This window comes from Eptesicus fuscus, chromosome 13 (assembly GCF_027574615.1).
Source record: "Eptesicus fuscus isolate TK198812 chromosome 13, DD_ASM_mEF_20220401, whole genome shotgun sequence".
In the NCBI taxonomy this organism is placed as follows: domain Eukaryota; kingdom Metazoa; phylum Chordata; class Mammalia; order Chiroptera; family Vespertilionidae; genus Eptesicus; species Eptesicus fuscus.
Window position 1 is genome coordinate 68,489,858 of NC_072485.1, and position 16,435 is coordinate 68,506,292.

The 16,435-nt window shown below is 56.8% G+C and overlaps 2 protein-coding genes across 6 annotated transcripts in view; one reads left to right on the plus strand and one right to left on the minus strand.

Annotated features, from left to right (window-relative positions):
- The window catches only part of PHF21A (PHD finger protein 21A), a 161,827-nt gene extending 157,326 nt beyond the window's left edge, over positions 1–4,501 (plus strand). For 4 of the 5 annotated variants that reach the window (XM_054724600.1, XM_054724604.1, XM_054724601.1 and 1 more), the window contains 3 exons: positions 1,867–1,942; positions 2,320–2,423; positions 3,952–4,501. In XM_054724600.1, the coding sequence (XP_054580575.1) occupies positions 1,867–1,942; positions 2,320–2,423; positions 3,952–4,209 (438 nt within the window). In that variant the 3' untranslated portion in view covers positions 4,210–4,501. Of the gene's footprint in view, positions 1–1,866; positions 1,943–2,319; positions 2,424–2,880; positions 2,960–3,951 lie in introns of those variants that run through there. The other variant, XM_054724603.1, reaches the window with a different exon arrangement.
- Positions 4,502–8,508: 4,007 nt separating this feature from the next.
- LARGE2 (LARGE xylosyl- and glucuronyltransferase 2) lies at positions 8,509–14,082 on the minus strand. Its single transcript, XM_008146772.3, has 14 exons — positions 14,041–14,082; positions 13,599–13,947; positions 13,218–13,300; positions 12,927–13,050; positions 12,504–12,675; positions 12,274–12,378; positions 11,697–11,809; positions 11,498–11,623; positions 11,250–11,405; positions 10,963–11,123; positions 10,294–10,572; positions 9,819–9,968; positions 9,523–9,718; positions 8,509–9,285 (listed from the first exon to the last, which is right to left on the minus strand). The coding sequence occupies exons 2-14, from the start codon at positions 13,884–13,886 to the stop codon at positions 9,088–9,090; spliced, it is 2,151 nt and encodes a 716-aa protein (XP_008144994.2). The 5' UTR covers positions 13,887–13,947; positions 14,041–14,082; the 3' UTR covers positions 8,509–9,087.
- Positions 14,083–16,435: the final 2,353 nt, after the last annotated feature.

Consider the following 16,435-nt stretch of genomic DNA (forward strand, 5'->3'; position numbering starts at 1 on the left):
CTAAAAGTCCATAAGACTTTCTGCCTCATTCTCTTAAGATTGGTACAAACCTAGTATATGTTTTTGAAACTCTATATTGAAAATAAAATTCTTTTTTGTTCGTTTGTTTTTGTTAATCCTCACCTGAGGAAATTTTTTCCATTGCTTTTCAGAGAGAGTGGAAGGGAAGGAGAGGGGGAGAGAGAGAAACATTGATGTGAGAGAGACACATTGACTGGTTGCCTCCTGCACACGCCCCAACCAGGGGTAAGAAGCAAACCGCAACCCAGGTACATGCCGTTGACAGGGAATCAAACCTACGACCTGTCAGTGCCTAGGCCAGCGCTCTAACCACTGAGGCACCGGCCAGTACTTTCTTAAGTCAAAGTACTCAATCAGTTGTTTCATTCAAATAACAACAGTTTCACTTTTAACCTATGTTGTCATCAGGATCAGAGAACTAACTACAGTGGTATCAATATTTCATGGGCTTGAAAGGCAAGCACAGAATCATGCGCTACTTAACGACAGGGATACATTCTGAAAAATGTGTCATTAGGTGATTTTGTCCTTGCGAGAGCATCACAGAGCGCACTTACACACACCTCGATGGTAACCTGCTGCACACCTAGGTCTAGCCTATTGCTCCTGGGCTACAAGCCTCTGTGTCTCATTACAGTACAAACAACGCGAGATTAAGTCAAGCACAAGAGAAAATGATGCAATCAAGAGACACAGTTAACATGAGATGTATGAGGCTGTAGCCAGCATAGCACAGAATATTGCTGTACAACAAACTTCTTGTTTTTAATAAATAGAACTGTATACTCTTAAATAAAAAGTATAGTATAGCAAATACATGTCAGTAGCATAGTTGTCTGTTATTATCAAGTACTATGTACTGTGCATAACTGTATGTGCGATACTTTGTGTGACTGGCAGTGCAGTAGGTTTGTTACACCAGCAGCATCATGAACACATGTATTCTCTGATGTTACGAGGCCATAGGCATTTTTTGGCTCCATTATAATCTTATGGGCCCACGTAGTATATGTGGTCGGTCATTGATCAAAGCATCGTACAGCACATGACTGTATGATTAGCTACCCCAGCTTTTCCCTCCTTCTCTGCTTAGTTTCTGATTTCTTTTTCTCACCTATCCATGTATCTTAATGTTTTTATTGTAAGCGGTCTCCTGTCGCTTTTTTAGAAGCAGGCAAAGTATAAATAACAAACAAATAAGGTCAGTAGCTCAGCAGACATTGGGATCCTGCTCAGGTCTTTGGAATTCTGATCTGAGAGAATTCTGGTTTTCCCCTTTTAACCTTGGTCCTCTTCCTACTGTCGCCTGATACAGTTATAGGGACAGTTCTCTCCTTGTTCTCTTCCAGTTGCTGCTTTGTGACCCTCTGATCATTTGCCACATGGGGTCTAGATTATATGTGGTATCAGAGCTGAGACTTCATTTCCTTGGCCAGGCTGCCTCTCGGGGGCATGGAGCTAAAACTGAGATAGGCAGCCCGTGTCAGGTCAGGGACGAAGCCACCCATGGCTGCGGCCACAGTGCCGACCTGCCGCGTATGCTGGTGGTTCTGCCTGTGGGAGCCGTCAGGAGCCTGTGACAGGGATGACATGATAGGAGGGCCCCGCCTCTTTCTCATTCAGGGCCCAGGTAGCTTGGCTGTCCCTGCTTTGTACCTCATTCTCTCGGGCTGATAACTGGAACTTTACAGTCCAGAAACTGTAGAGCAGCATTTTGCAACACTGCCCTCACAATCCCTCCTGGATTTTTATCTGCCCAAAGCTACAGACACCCTTGCTTGTCATTACACAGGGGATGTGTATTTATACCTCCTTCTCAAGGTAAAATTCTAAAAATCTTTTCAGATGCTAAAGAAGGAAGAAGCAATTCCATGGCCTGGAACTTTAGCAATTGTTCATTCCTATATCGCCTACAAAGCAGGTAAAGAGTTACCCATACGCTCTCTTGTGTAATCTTCCCTTTAAAAAAAAAAAAAAGTACTGGAAGGAAGTATTTGCTTTGTTTTAAAAAGGAAATTTAATGTTAAAAATGAAAAGCTTCTAGTGAATGAAGTGGAAGATTGTGTAGCACTTTCTTGGGAGGAAGAATGAGAAGTAGATCGTGTTCATAGGAAGCCAGGCTGCAGCCCTGACAGTCTTCTTAGCATGCCTGTGCATGGAAAGGGGGAGAGGGGGTTCTGTGCCCTGACTGGGGGCTCGGGGAACTTTGGGGAGAATATCTTCTTTGGCAAACATTCTGAACACTGGCCTTTTCAAAGAATTTATTGTTAAAAACAGTTCTTTTTTTTTTTTTTTCAGCTAAAGAAGAAGAGAAACAGAAGTTACTTAAATGGAGTTCAGATTTAAAACAGGAACGAGAACAGCTAGAGCAGAAGGTGAAACAGCTCAGCAGTTCTATAAGTGTAAGTGAGCCTCCTGCCTTCAGCGACAAAGCAGACACAGAGCTTCCCAAGCACATAACAGCCCATGTGGCTTCCAAGGGCCGGTTCCCATCCTTTAGCTTCTTAACACAGCTGACTTGGGCAGGTGGAAAGTTTGCCTCCAGTTAGAGTGCCCTCAGGTACAGGGGCCCGTTGGTATATGGTGCCTTAGCCAAGCTCCGGAACATCCTCTTGGTTTTGGTCTGAGAGCAAGCATTTTCGGTCTCCTGGCGCAGAGGTGGATTAGAAGCCGCAGCCGTGTAGCCACCACCCCGGGCATCCTGAGCGTGTTTGGGAGGAGTGTGGAGCCTGACCTGACAACAGGCAGGCGCAGACCAGCCCCTCATGTGAGTCCTTCTAGTCGCCCGAGCTAGTGAGTCCATCCACACGGCCCGTCCCTTCCACTCTTTCTTCCCCACCATGCTGTTTGCGTTTCCAGGTTTTCCTGACCAGCCTGAGGAAGAGGGGTTTCTAGAGACAAGTTTGGAAGTAAAAACTGCCCAGCCTGCCGTGTCCAGGTGGGAAAGAGAGTTGTACTTGTCACAGAGATTCAGAGGCTCCTCCCGACGGGCAGGTTCCCCGCTGAGTAGGTGCCTCAGCCCTCAGACACTGGGTGGTGTCCTGGACTTGGTGACGGTTGAGCTGCCCCACTCACCTGCTTTCGTCCCTCCCCACCGTCCTACCCGTGGCATGCAGGTCTCACAGCTCTTTCCCTGCCTAGAGCAGAAGCCAACAGGTGTGAGAGGCTGAGGGCAAAAGACTGCAGGTGACAGCAGGAGGGGTTCTGTTGGCTGAAGTCTGATTCTCCTAACAGGGCTGTCCCGCCCCAGGCTCTGCCTCTAAGTTCCTGCTGACCGAGTGATCCTCGGAGGCCCTCCGGCCACACAGACACCCCGGCTTGTTTCTACCCTGAAAAGCTCAGTCCGTCCTGACCACGTTAGCACCGCAGGCGGTGGAAACACCTGCCCAAACCAGCCTCAGCGCGACTGCGGGAACTTGGTTGTTGTTGTTGTTTTTAATTCTTACCTGGGGATGTGTTTTAGAGAGGAAGGGAGAGGGAGAGAGAAGCATTGATGTGAGAGAGAAATATCAACCAGTTGCCTCCTATATGCTCCCCGAACCCGCAACCTGGGTATGTGCCCTGACCGGGAACCAAACCTGGGGGACCCCCCCCCCCCCAGGGCATGGGATGATGCTCTAACAAACTGAGCCACACTGGCCAGGCAGAATTGTGTTTTTAAAATGACTTATTTCATGGTATTAGAGCGGTAATTCACCTTTGGTTTTAAGTCCCAGTGTCAAGTAGAGTTGGCTTTTAAACCACTCATTTGCCCTCTGTCTCTTGCCTCTGGGGCCTCCTCCTTCCTTGGGTGGTGGCTCCCACTCCTGTGGAGCAGAACAGGTCCCGGGGCTGCACACCAGCCAGCGAGGATCCTTCCACCCGCAGAGGCTGGCCGGCCTGGCAGCAAGGCCGCAGGCTCAGTGCCACCGCCCTTCTCGTTTGCTGCAGAAATGCATGGAAATGAAGAACACCATCCTGGCCCGGCAGAAGGAGATGCACAGCTCCCTGGAGAAGGTGAAGCAGCTGATCCGCCTCATCCACGGCATTGACCTCTCCAAACCCGTAGACTCTGAGGCCACTGTGGGGGCCATCTCCAACGGCCCGGACTGCACCCCCCCTGCCAACGCCGCCACCTCCACGCCAGCCCCCTCCCCCTCCTCGCAGAGCTGCACAGTGAACTGTAACCAGGGGGAAGAGACTAAATAACAGAGCCCTGCCAGGAGAAGCCACGGGATCCCGGCGGCCAGGAGAGCAAAACACTGAAGACTCTAGAAAAGCAAAGCCGGATTTCTTCTGGAAAGTACAGAATTCTTTTGGTTCTTTGGTTCCAGAGAGAGAGAAGATGCTTGTGCCAGGTGGCACCAGAGTTTGCCAATTGATCCTTCTTATTCTGTGTGTACATGCAAAGATTGGACCATGTTACATGAACTAGTGCCAGCTGGAGGTTCTTTGCCAGCACCATGCCAAGTGAAATAATATATTTACTCTCTCTATTATACACCAGTGTGTGCCTGCAGCAGCCTCCACAGCCACGATGGGTTTGTTTTTGTTTTGTTGGGTGGGGAGCAGGGACGGGCGGAGGGAGGAGAGCAGGTTTCAGATCCTTATTTGCCGAGCCGTTTGTTTAGGTAGAGAAGACAAGTCCAAAGAGTGTGTGGGCTTTTCCTGTTTCTAAACTTTCACTACTATAAAACCAAAAAAAGGACATCGAGATTTAACCAACCCCAGTGCCCAGAGGAGGGGTGGGGAGGGGATGGGAGGGAGCCGGGGTGGGAAAAGTCTATCGAATAAGCAGTATTTCTTATTGGGTGTGGTGGGCCACGGTGTGCGGAGAGATGGGCACAAGGGCAGCCGTCCGGTTCTTCTCTGAGCGCTCGCTTCCCCGCCGTGGGCGCCCCACCACTCCCCAGGTTCCTTCCCTGCTCCGGCAAACTGGCGTGCACCCCGGGGATGGTGGGTCCCTTCCCTCTCCAAGAACAAGCAGAGCCAGGCTCAGTCAGCCCTTGCCCAGGGCAGGGAAGAAGGGTGTGTGTGTCAAGGAAGGAAAAAAGGTGGATCAGTGATTTTACTTGAAAACAAGCTCCATCCCCTTTCTATATTTATAAAAGAAGATCCTGAGCGTAGCAGCACACGACCAGGTGTGTGTGAATTGAATGGAGACGTCTCTCTTTTTCTTTTTTTTAATTTTTGTTTTTGTTCTTTATTTTCTTTATAAAAAAAGTTTTATTTTATTGTTTATTTTACTTTTTTGGTAACAAAAACTAAAATAAGGAATAGAAAAGCTGTTTTTCAGGCTGACAGTCAGTTAAGGGTAGTCGAGACCTTGCATGGTAGAATAGGAGCCATAGTGTCAGTGAGGTCCAGTGAGTCTGTGTGAGTCCTTGTGTCATCGTCGGGCACTGTTTTTTTATGCAAGGGCAAAATCTTTGTATCTGGGGAAAACAACAACTTTTTTTTAAATTAAAAAAGAAAAATAAAAGATATTGAGGTCTTCCTAGTGTTACTTAAATTAAGATCAAGGTAAGAAACATTGTAAAAAAAAAAATTACAAAAGTGCTATTTGTTTCCTAAAAACAGTGATTTCTATTAAAAAAGGTGTCAGAACTGGAGAAAATGCTGTGTAGTTATAATTTTTTAGCACAGAACCTGCTGATCATGATGCCATTTTGCTGTGTTTGTGTCTCAAGACTGGTGGGCTAGTCTTTGATTTCTGACCTGGGATGGCTGCGGGCCTGCCGGGCAGGGGCCGAGCTCTCCTACCATCCCCTCCTCAGAGAAGACTGCCCTCTCTTCTTGGTGCAGGGATCTGGGCTCCTGTTTCTGAAGCCCAAATGGAGTGTGGATGGTATCGAGGTCCTACCCACTATCCCCACGGATTTTGCCAGAGCAAAAGGCTGGTGCCTAAACAAGATCCCTTCCTTTGGTGCTGCTCTTGGTCTTTCAGCCACCAGCATTCCGAGTGCCTGGGGGACAGCTTGGAAGGGAATGGCCAGAGAAGCTCTTTGGTGCCTGTGCGCCCCAGCCTTCTGGGAGGGGGCAGGGGGCCGGCTGGCTGCATCAGCCCTTGGTGCTTAGAAAGAACAAAGGAATGCGGTTTCTCAAGGTTACCTGGTGTGTCAGAGACAGAGAGCCCCAGGGTGGCCTTTGCATCTGTCCTGCCTTTGAAGAGAGGTCTAAATTTCCAGCCCCTTTCTCTGCCTGCTGGCTCCAGGCACCAGAGATGGACTTCACTCCACTCTGCCCACCCACAAGCTTCCTGGGTAACCTTTGGCCAAGATCTCTGTGCTTGCCTTGGCTGGCTTGTCTCCTTAAAAACCAGGGTTCTGAAAGGCTCCGACCATTTCTGTCATCTTGCCTCTGGAAAATAAATTTTGTCAGGTGTGTGCTCTGGCTGGAGTTCTTGGCCCAGCAGGAGGGAGGCAGAGGCCGTGCACCCCAAGCCCTCCCAGGGCCCCTCCCCCCAGCCCACCCTGTGCCTCCTACTGGCCAGAGTCTAGGAGGGGCAGGAAAGGTCCCATTAACTTCTCCCTCATCCAATTAGACCCAGAGAGACACTTCTTAGGTGAAATGTCTCACCTCCACCAGCGATTTTCATCCATCTTCCCAGGGAGGTCCCAGGAGGGGACTCAGAGGGGCTGCGCAGGCCTCAGAGGCAGGACTGCGAGGTTGCCTGAGGGGGACGGAGAGGAGCTCCCTTTCCTCACGCAGAAACCAAGGTGCTATGTCTCGTCAGGGAGCTGAGGAAGTGCCTGGACTAGTTGGAGGAATTGCTGGCGGAGGTTCAGAGCTCAGCGCCAGGCTTAGCCCTGTCTCGGGGCCCACCCATTCGACTTGTCTGGGCCCAGAAGCTGGGAAACCATCATCACGGGGGGCCTCGCTCAGGAAGGAGCTGCCTGAGGATTGGGTGGGGGCAGGACTGGGAATTGGCGGGTGCTTTGCCTGCTGCTGTGAGCAGTCCCGCTCTGACGGTGCCTCGGGTCGGGGGATCTGAATGTCGATTCTTCCTGAAGTTCAGCTGTGAGCCATTTGGGGAGTCGGCCAGTATAGAGTACAAAAATGCAACCCTGCCCAAGCCCACATTCTGGACTCAAATTTTAAGACACCCCTTGCCACAAAGAAAATGCCCTCGTCACCCAGTCTCCTCTTCCTCTCTGTCCCCCAGGTCTGTGGGTGCCTGTGACCACCTGAGACACGCACTCATGACTGCCCCACCCGAACGGCCTCCGCCCCCTTCTCCCTCCTCCCCTCCTCCCCCACACCTGAGGTCAGCCGCTGCCAGATACATCTGAGGCCAGCTGGCTTTGTAGTCTCTTCAGAGGCCAGGGACCGGCTGGTCTGGGACCAGGTGGCTGCCCACCTGGCCCTTGATCATGGGGCCCATTGTCAGTCCTGTGGTTCGGCGCTGTGTCCTGGAGGCAGTGAGGTCATGTTGCTGTCATCTTCCCGCTCCGCTCACTTTCTTGCCAATGTGGCCTGCAGGTCCTTTTTCTTTCATGGAGCCTGCCCGGTCTTGTCTCCCCTCTGCTGAGCTCATCCGGAGTTCTGCTTCCTTCCTTCCTTATCAGGCCCTTGGGGGCAAACCTGCTGGTTGTGCCTGGCAGGGAGGCCCGTGTGGGGCCTGCAAATGGCCATGGCAGCCTCCCGCTGGCAGCATCTGAGTGCCGGGAACTGCCTCTCGGCCCCTGCTGCTGCTTGGCTCAGCAGGTGGCATGAATGGGTGCATTCGCCTCCCCCACGAGGAGGACCGTTTCTGCTCCCCTGTCTGAGTGTACTTGCCTCTCCGCCGCCTCCTGTACTTTCTCTCTGGGGCCAGCAGAGCCTCCTTGGGCTCTCACTCCCAACCCACACAACACACCCTAAGCGGTTTCCTCCCTTCACCGCCTCTTAGGGTGTGGTCTTCTTGTTTTTCCAAGGGCTTCATAGGAGACTCACTCCAGGGTCAAAAGGCTCTTGGGGTGGTAAGATGGATGGTGGCCCAGGAACGTTTTCCAGGCCCTGGGTTCTCGATTCCATGGCCTCTTGTCGGACGGAGGCAGCCGTGCTCAGTGGACGTGACTGGGCCTCACCCCGCCCCTCAGCTGGGCACCGTTGGCAGGAAACAGGAGGCCCATTCTCACCCCGAGACACAGCCATCCTCAGGGTCAGCGCCTGGCCAAGCAGGGAGGGGGTGGCCCGAGAAGACAACTGACCCTCGCACAGATGTGAAGGGGAGGAAGCTGGGAGTCACACCCTGCCTAGAACTGGGGTGGAACTCTTAAAAAACGGCCCTTTTCAAGGGAGAGCAGGGCTCACCAATCGCATTGGCTCCCCCTTTCCACAAGGCTCTCTTGAACCCCGAGGACACCCTGTCCCGCACCGCAGCCTTTGGCCCCTGCCCGCCCAGTGTCGTTGGGTCTCAGCCCAGGGTGAGCTGCAGCCAGGCAGGACAGGACAGGCAGCCAGAGGTCAGCACACTCTGAGCAGAAGAGCCAGCCAGCCCCCACCTGTCTTTGTCCGCGCCCTTTGTGATCTCAGTCTTGGTAGAACTTGTATTTGGAGTTTTGTGCTTCAAAGTTTTTGTTTGTTTGATTTTTTTGTTTTGAGGGGGTGGGGGGGGATACAGAGCAGCTGATCAATTTGTATTTATTTATTTTAACATTTTACTAAATAAAGCCAAATAAAGTCTCTCAGCCTCATGGTGTTGGGTTTGGGGCCAGGGAGGGAGGGCAAGACACACTCCAGTCACAGCCTCTGGGGGGAGGCCGGGCCCTGCTATGACTCCAGCAAGACTCAGGACCTCCCAGGCACTCCCTGGGCCCATGGACGCCCTCACGCCCCAAACCAAGAAGAACATGAAACAGAGCTTTTAAAACATTAATTATGAAAAAGAGGTGTACCGTTGAGGATGAGGGAACCAGCCCCAAACCAGCTGGGGCAGAGGGAGAACAGACCCCAGTGACAGAACAGCATAGGGAGGCCCCAGGCCCCACCCCAGATGCTCCACCGCAGCCCTTCCCACAGAGACCTTAAATAATTTAAATAACGGAGTGAGTGAGAGCCGAGGCCAGGGGCAGCGGAGAGCCACACAGGCCCAGCCCCGGGAGGTCAGGGCTGCTGCAGGGCAGTGAGGTATTTGAGGGCAGCAGCCCCATAGTGGCGGGACAAGTCCTGGAGGAACTCGTCCTTAAGGGCCTGCAGGCAGTCTCGATAGGTGGTGCTGGAGCGGAAGCGGGAGATGTCAAGACTTGGGGTGTGTGGCAGGTGGATGGTGAAGGCCTCTGGCAGCACCAGGAACTCGTATTCCTGCAAGGGTAGGGCAGAGCAGTGGTCGGTGCCTGGGCTGGGGGATGGGGAGCAGGCTTACCCAAGAGCCTCTAAGAGCCAAAGCCAGGCCAAAGGGCGGGTAACTGTAGTTCTACAGAAGGGTGGGACTTCCTGTAGTGCTGCCGAATGGGGCAGTGTGCCACGCTGAGACATGGTGAGCTCCCCGGGCCTGGAGGTATTTAAACCGAAGCTGGAGACATTAAGGATCCCCCTCACCTGTGCGTCCAGCTCCATGATGTGGGCCACCTTGTTCCAACCAAAGCCCACAAAGCGGGGGTCATAGCGGGGACAGTCCCGGGGTACCACCACATAGGGCTCGTAGTCCACGGCCCATTGCACACGGTATGGGGCCTGAGCCTCCCGCCAGCGGGCATAGTCTGTGGGTGTGTGACCCCGGGGCCACTCGTGGTACCTGTGGAGTGGGACAGGGCAAGGAGCCAGGCTCAGGCTAGGAGCTTGTGGGTGGTGGGGGCTGGGGCGGGGAATGGGGACAGAGCAGGGTCCTCTCCTACCTGAAGGTGTAGACAGAGCCAGCGTCTAGCAAGGCCAGCAGGTCAGCCTTGGAAGTGGGGAAGCTGAACTGGTAGTGCAGGGTCTCGAATGCTGGCACCACCAGGGCTGCCTTCCGCCTGCTGCCCAGCTCCAGCTGCTCGATGGAGGCCCTGAGGAGGCAGCACCGTGAAAGGGGGACCCCTCTGCCTCCAGCCCTGGACCAGAGATTCTCTTGCGTTCGTTATCCAGGGGCCCGGCTCTTAAAGGCTAGCTCACCCTGACGCCCACTAGCAGACAGACATGAGTGGGACTGCTGTGGGAAGCAGCCCATCCACCCCCACCCCCCGCCTCTCCTGTGGCAGCCCAGAGAGCAAGTGTGACCCCGGCCCTGATACAAACCCCATGCTACAGAGAACACTAAGGCCCAGAAAGGAGCAGGGACTCACTCGCCTAGGGTTCTGATCCCCACCACATACCACTCTCACTCGCACCCACCTGAGGTAGTCGTAGAGGGAGTAGGCAGGCAGGAAGTCAATGTCGCTGAGGAAAACGTAAGGCGTGAGGGCCTGGGCCAAGGCCACGTTGCGAATCTGGTTGATGGGGTAGAGGGGACCCTCACGGTACACCACGTGGTAGGCCACATCCTGCCGGGCAGAGAGCACCGCGGAGGCCTCGACGAAACGCAGGAACTGCTGGGCTTCTGCGTCTGTCAGATACAAGGCCAGGCTCATGGGGCCCGGCCAGTGCCTGCACAGGGCCTCCAGCATCTGCAGCCTGGGGTGAGGCGGGTGGTCAGCCAGGGAGGGCTGGAATACGGACACCCCCTCAAATGACTGACTGAGCACCTTCCGAGCGCTTTTCGAGCTGGTCTTATTGAATCTTCACAATCACCCCACCAGGTGGGGCATTCTCATCGGAGAGATGAGAAAACTGAGGGCAGAGATAAGACCTGCCCCTGGTCCCACAGCTCCGGAGGAGCATCCCCAGCCAGCTGAGTGACCCTCAAAGCCCATGCTCTTCCCACCATCTCCAGTGTTTCCAGCTTCTGGAACTCCTGAGGTAGCAGGCACCGAGAGCTCTTCCTCCTACCAAATGGCACCTGCCTCTCAAATGCCCAGTCCCAGCCCACGCCATGCTCTCTGGGGCTGCCTTCAGCATCCTCACCGGTCCATGGAGAGCTGAGCCACAAGGGTGACATCGTGGGGCCGGGGAGGCGGTGGCACATGGGGCAAGAAAGTGATGTGCACACGGTGCACAGTGAGCTGCTGCTGCCGGAACTCAAAGCAGGCATCTTCCTCGCTGAGTTGTGCCAGGGCCTGCTGCAGCTGAGGGGGTCGAGGGCAGAAGGACCAGGCTGGGGCAGGAGGACAGGTCCCCAGACCAAGCGGGGTCCCACCAGAGCAGAGAGGGACAGAATCTCCCCAAGGCCAGGGAAGGCGACTCCCTCTCACCTGCTCAGCCTCAGGTGGGCGCGGGCTGGGGCACCCGAAGAGCTCTCTCCGCAGCAGGTTCCCATCGTACTCCAGGAAGGTCAGGTAGAGGTTGCGGAAGAATTCCACATGCTTGTTCTTCACACGCAGCTTCTTGGGTGAGTTCCAGTGGATCGCCTGGGACCCGGGAAGGTATCAGTGGGGGGATGGGAGCAGGAGTCCCCAGCCTTGGCCCACTACCACCACTCAGCCCCCCCATCCCCACTCACCTTGATGTCAGCCGCCTCCAAGTAACAGCGCTCGGCCAGCGTGTGGTCAGACAGCTGCACATTCCAGACACAGGGCAGGGGCTGCACCAGTGCCGGGTGCCCCTTGATCACAGCATTGAAGATGTCCTGGGCAGAGACAGCCATCTCACCTTGGCCCTGAGCCTGCCCCACCCCTAGCCCAGGCTCCCCCGCCCCAGACCTGGTCGGCCAACGAGGTGGCGGGCAGGGCGAGGAGCTCCTGTGTAGCTGTCAGCCTCCACATCTGCTCCCAGCCCGCCTGCCGAAGCCGGTCCAGCCACAGGAGGATCACACCTGCCCACAAGGAGAGGAAGTCACCCCCACCTGGGACGACCCAGCTCCCAGAGCCAGGGGCATGACGGATTCTTGGGAATGTTTATTTTTTGACTTGGTACTTTCTGTCAGACAGGAGCAAGGACAACCTCTATAAACACTCAATCCTCTTGGGGGTGAAGGGGAGTCACTGCACAGCTTCCAGAGCATGTCCACAATCATCTTCTCACATTCGGTGATCCGGGGGCTGGTAAAATCCCCACTTAATGGATGAGAAAACTGAGGCACAGAGAGACTAAGTGACTTGGCCAAAGTCATCCAGCGTGTACAGCCAAGGTTGGCATTGTCTTCCTGCTCTTCTCCCGGTGTTCTTTCTACAGCACTATTCCTCCTGGGGGCTTCCTAGCATTCTGTGCCCCCTGCCCAGTCCCTGGAGTCCAAGAGCCAGTGGCCACCCCCACCACCGCCACCACCACCATCCCCACCTGTGTTAAATCCCCTGCCCAAGGCAGGCCAGGGCTTGTGGTTCCTCCAGAGGTTGCCCAGGTACCAGTCGCTCTGATTCTCCACGAGACCGATCACCTGCTCGTCTGGGAGGGGAGGGCATGAGGGAGCTGCTTGAGGCTACCACAGGACCTTGGCTCAGGGCTAGGCCACAGGGGGGCTTGGGCGGGCCAGGGAGGGGGTTGACTGGGGCAGGTCGCAGGCCTCTCACCAGAAAAGTGAGCAAAGAGTGCCCAGAGCTCTGCAATGTCGGAGGCGAAGGTGACATCTGTGTCCAGGACAATGACACGGGCCAGGTCAGGAGGCAGGGCACCGGGCAGCACTAGCTTCATTAGCCCGTAGAGGCCAGAGTAGTGCTTGTTGGGGATCCAGGAGACCTGGGGCTGTGGGTGGGAAGGGCAGGGCATGAACCTGGCAGAGAAGAGCCCACGAGCATCAGTACATACTCAGTGTGACACAAGGAAAAGAAGGCGTGAGCGCCAGGAGGGGTGAGGGATTTGAGCTTCAGTAGGTGTGAGGGAACTGTTCCAGGCAGCTCTAACCTCTCCTCTCCTCTCCCCACCCCCCACCACATGCCCTGGGAGGAAGGGGTGGGGGGTAAGCTGGGGAGGAGTAGAAGGGCCAGGGCTCCTGCCTTGAGCTCATCAGCGTCATAGAAGCTGACACGGACAGCGGGCACCATCCATGTGTGAAAGAGCGTCTCAAGAATGTTCCTGGCCACGGCATCGGTCACCAAGTGGAGGTGCAGTGGGTTTTTCCTTTGGGGGGGACAGGGGAGGAAAGCTGGGAGGGCCCCAAAGGGACAACATGGGACAAGCCCCACCCCAAGCGGCTCAGAAGTGGACACACCAACTGGGCAATCCTGCTCCAGGCTTCTTTCCTGCCTCCACGCCTGACCGCCCCTCCCCCTCAACACCTGGCCTACCTGTAGAAGAGCAAGGACTTGACCAGCGTGATGACATCTCGGCTGGTGTTGTGTCCAGCACACACGATCGCCACGTGCAAAAGCTGGGGGAGGGGGAGACACGGAGGCTGGCAGAGCTCGGTGAGGACCCCGGGCAGGCCTGGCCGGGCCTAGCGCCGTGCAGCCCCGCCAGGCATCTGAGCTAGGGAAGAGTAGGGGCGGGGAGGGGGGCAGAGTCCGCCCCCCCCCCCCGTCATTTCACAAGTGGGGAAACTGATACCTGTAAGGGGAGGTGCGAACCCCAGGCGCCCCCAGCTGGCTGGCCACAAGGCCAGGTGTTGTGATTCCCACAGGTGGCTCGGCGCCCCGGGTTTCCCGCCGCCAGGGGCCCTGCACACCTACCTCGCACTTGGGAGGCAGAGGCAGCGGCCGCGGCAGGACGCAGTCCGAGCGGTTGTGGGCCCCGCGGTCCGTCTGCGGGCGTCGGTCGAGGGCAGCAGCCCCCCGCGGCCGCCCGTCGGGGGGGATACGTGGCGTCAGCGCACAGGGGAAGGAGCCCGGGCCGCCCCGCGCGCGGCGCGCACACTCCAGGTCCCCGCCGAGCAGGAAGAATCCGATCAGAAGCAGCAGCAGCAGCAGCAGCAGCAGCGCGGCGGCCCCCAGCGCCCGGGGGCGCCCTCGGGGCAGCATGGCCGTCGGCGGGGCGCTCAGGGTGGGGCGCGACCCCGGGCTGCGGGCTCCATCGCGGGCCCTAAGGATCCGGGAGGGAAAGCGGAGGGTCAGCCTTGGGCGGCGCAGCCCCGACGGCCGCCCGTTCCCCTCCCGCGCTGAGTCGCCACCTCACCTCCTCCTGCGGCTTGGGGACCCGGTCCTTTCTCTTCCAAAAGCCAAGCAGGGTGCCGGGGAAAGGGGGGGTGAAAGCGCAGGCCAGCCCCGTCCGAGCGGGAGCCAGCCCCGCCCCCAACCTGGGTTCAGGTTTCACCTCCGCTTGGCTGAACCCGAAGGGGCGGGGAGACCCCCGGGGCGGGGAGGCCTGGCCCCGCCTCCGCCCCGGCATCCGCCCCCCACCCCCAGCTGGGGAGGAACCCAGGTAACCTGCTTCCCCCCACCCCCCCATACACTGGAGGAAGTGGGGGGCCGCCCGGGGAAGGCTCAGTCCCAGATACCTGCTCTGAGCCCATCCCCTTCTGGGCTGCTCTGGGGCCGCCCCTCCTCCCCTTAACCTCCCTCTGGGGGTGGGGCCTTGACCCCGGCCCGGAATGGAAGGGGCTGCCGGAGTCGGGAGGCTGGAATGCCGGGCCCCAGGGTCAGGGACACCTGCTCTGAGAACGGGAGGCGGGGACACCTGCTCTGGGCACTGGAGGCCAGGCCGGCCAAGACGTGCCCGGGAGCCATGGAGCACCTGAGTCCCTCTTCCTCCCTGATCTTCTATCCGCTCCATCCCCCGCTCCCCACGCCACCTCCGCCCAGTCCAGGTGGCCCGGCCCAGCCCGGTGGGGGCTGGGACAAAGCGCCTCGGGAAGGTGGCCTCTTGCCCAGGAACTGGCGAGAGGCCGCACTGACGCGGGGCCTGGATTCCCCGACTCTTGCCTGGGTGAGGACACGGTGCGGGTGCCCGCCTGGACCTCCTCCTCCGCTCCCGCACCCCCGCACCCCGCTGCAGGCACCAGCCTGGTCTTTGCCCTGAATTGGGGCGGGGTGGGGGGACGCTATGGACCACGAACGACAGCCGCGGTTGATTGAGCGCATGACTCCGTGCCAGGCTCTGTGCTGTGGGTTCCACCAGCGGCATCGCAGCCAACCTCCACACGAGTCCTGTGACACCGGCGTTCCCCTCCCCCGAGGGTTCAAGTGACCTGTTAGAACGCCGGGGCTTCTTCCCCTGGCCCTACCCTGCAGGCAGTTCCCCGCTGCGCTCCCTGAGGGTTTCCTGCCCCAGGACTTGCCCTTGAGGTCCTTCTGCCTGGATTCTGCCAGGTTCTCACCAGGCCTGCCCCTCCTCCCACAACCCTAGATTTATTTTCTTCCTAGCACTCTTGAAATTGGGCCTTGTTATGTAGATATGTAGATAACCTGTCTCCCCCACAGCTGGTGTCTGCTCAAGGGACTGGGTCCCCAGCACCCAAGCAGAGCCTGGCACATACCAAGTACTCAGTAAGTGGTGCTGAAAGTGGATGGGACCCACTGGGCCCTCCCTGACCTGGAAGGGGCCCCAACATCCAGTTCTAAGAAGTGAGGGCCTGGGAGGTCCCAAATCCCCAAAAAGCTGTGTAACAAAGCATCCCAGCCTGAGACCCTTAAGCCTCCTCTGAGAGGCCAGGATGCCTTTCTCTGGGAGATGGGGGTCTTTGGGCCTTTGGAGGCCAGAGGCAATGGTTGTCATGGAGATGGATGGCAGCCCCTTGTAGATCTGGGAATTGAGAGATGAGGGGTTGCAGGGGCCACCCAGGCATCTGGAGCATTGAGCCTCCAGCCCCTCTGACTCTTATCTCTAGCCTGGAGCTGGATGGGGAGGGGGTGAATCTTTCTGCAAGACCCTCAATAGACTCCCCGTGGGGGTTAAATTTGAGGGAGCAAGTAGGGTACACAGTCAGGGCCTGGCCAGGGAGTTTGTGGGGGGAGCTGGGTCAGCACCTGAGACTGAAAGGGACCATGGTCACTCACAGTGCTGGCCCTGCTCCTTACTCAACCTTACCATTTAGGGGAAACTGAGATGCTGAGATGCCTGCTGGGCCTCCAGGAGGTTATCTGGGGGTGTGGAGGGGAAAGGGAGACTGGTATGAACATACGAAGTGTGCTGGTCTTCTAGACCTGAGACCCGCGTTTGCCCAGCACTTGGCTGTGTGATGCTTCTCTGGGCCTCGGTGTCTTTATCTGTACCTGTTGGACTAGTCTAGCTCTGGTCCTCTCTGGCTCAGGGCAGAGTTAAGGAGGGGAGACCCGGCCCAACCTGCCCAGAGGCCCTTCCAACCCAGCAAGGTGCCCAAATCCAGGCAGTGGCCCAGCAGGGCGGAGCTGCCCTGGGCGCCTCCCGAACACAGCCACTCTTTGTCTCTGGGACCTAATCAAGCCCAGAATCTGGAGAGGAAATTCAGGCAGCCCTCCTGCAGTCAACCCGGCTGGGCCCAGGATCCCCTCCCAGTAGTAGAGGTGTTGTAAGCAGTTAGACTGACCAAGGACAATGGGCCAGGTATAGAAGGTCCAGGGTGGAAGCAATGGCCAATTGGTGCCTAGCAATG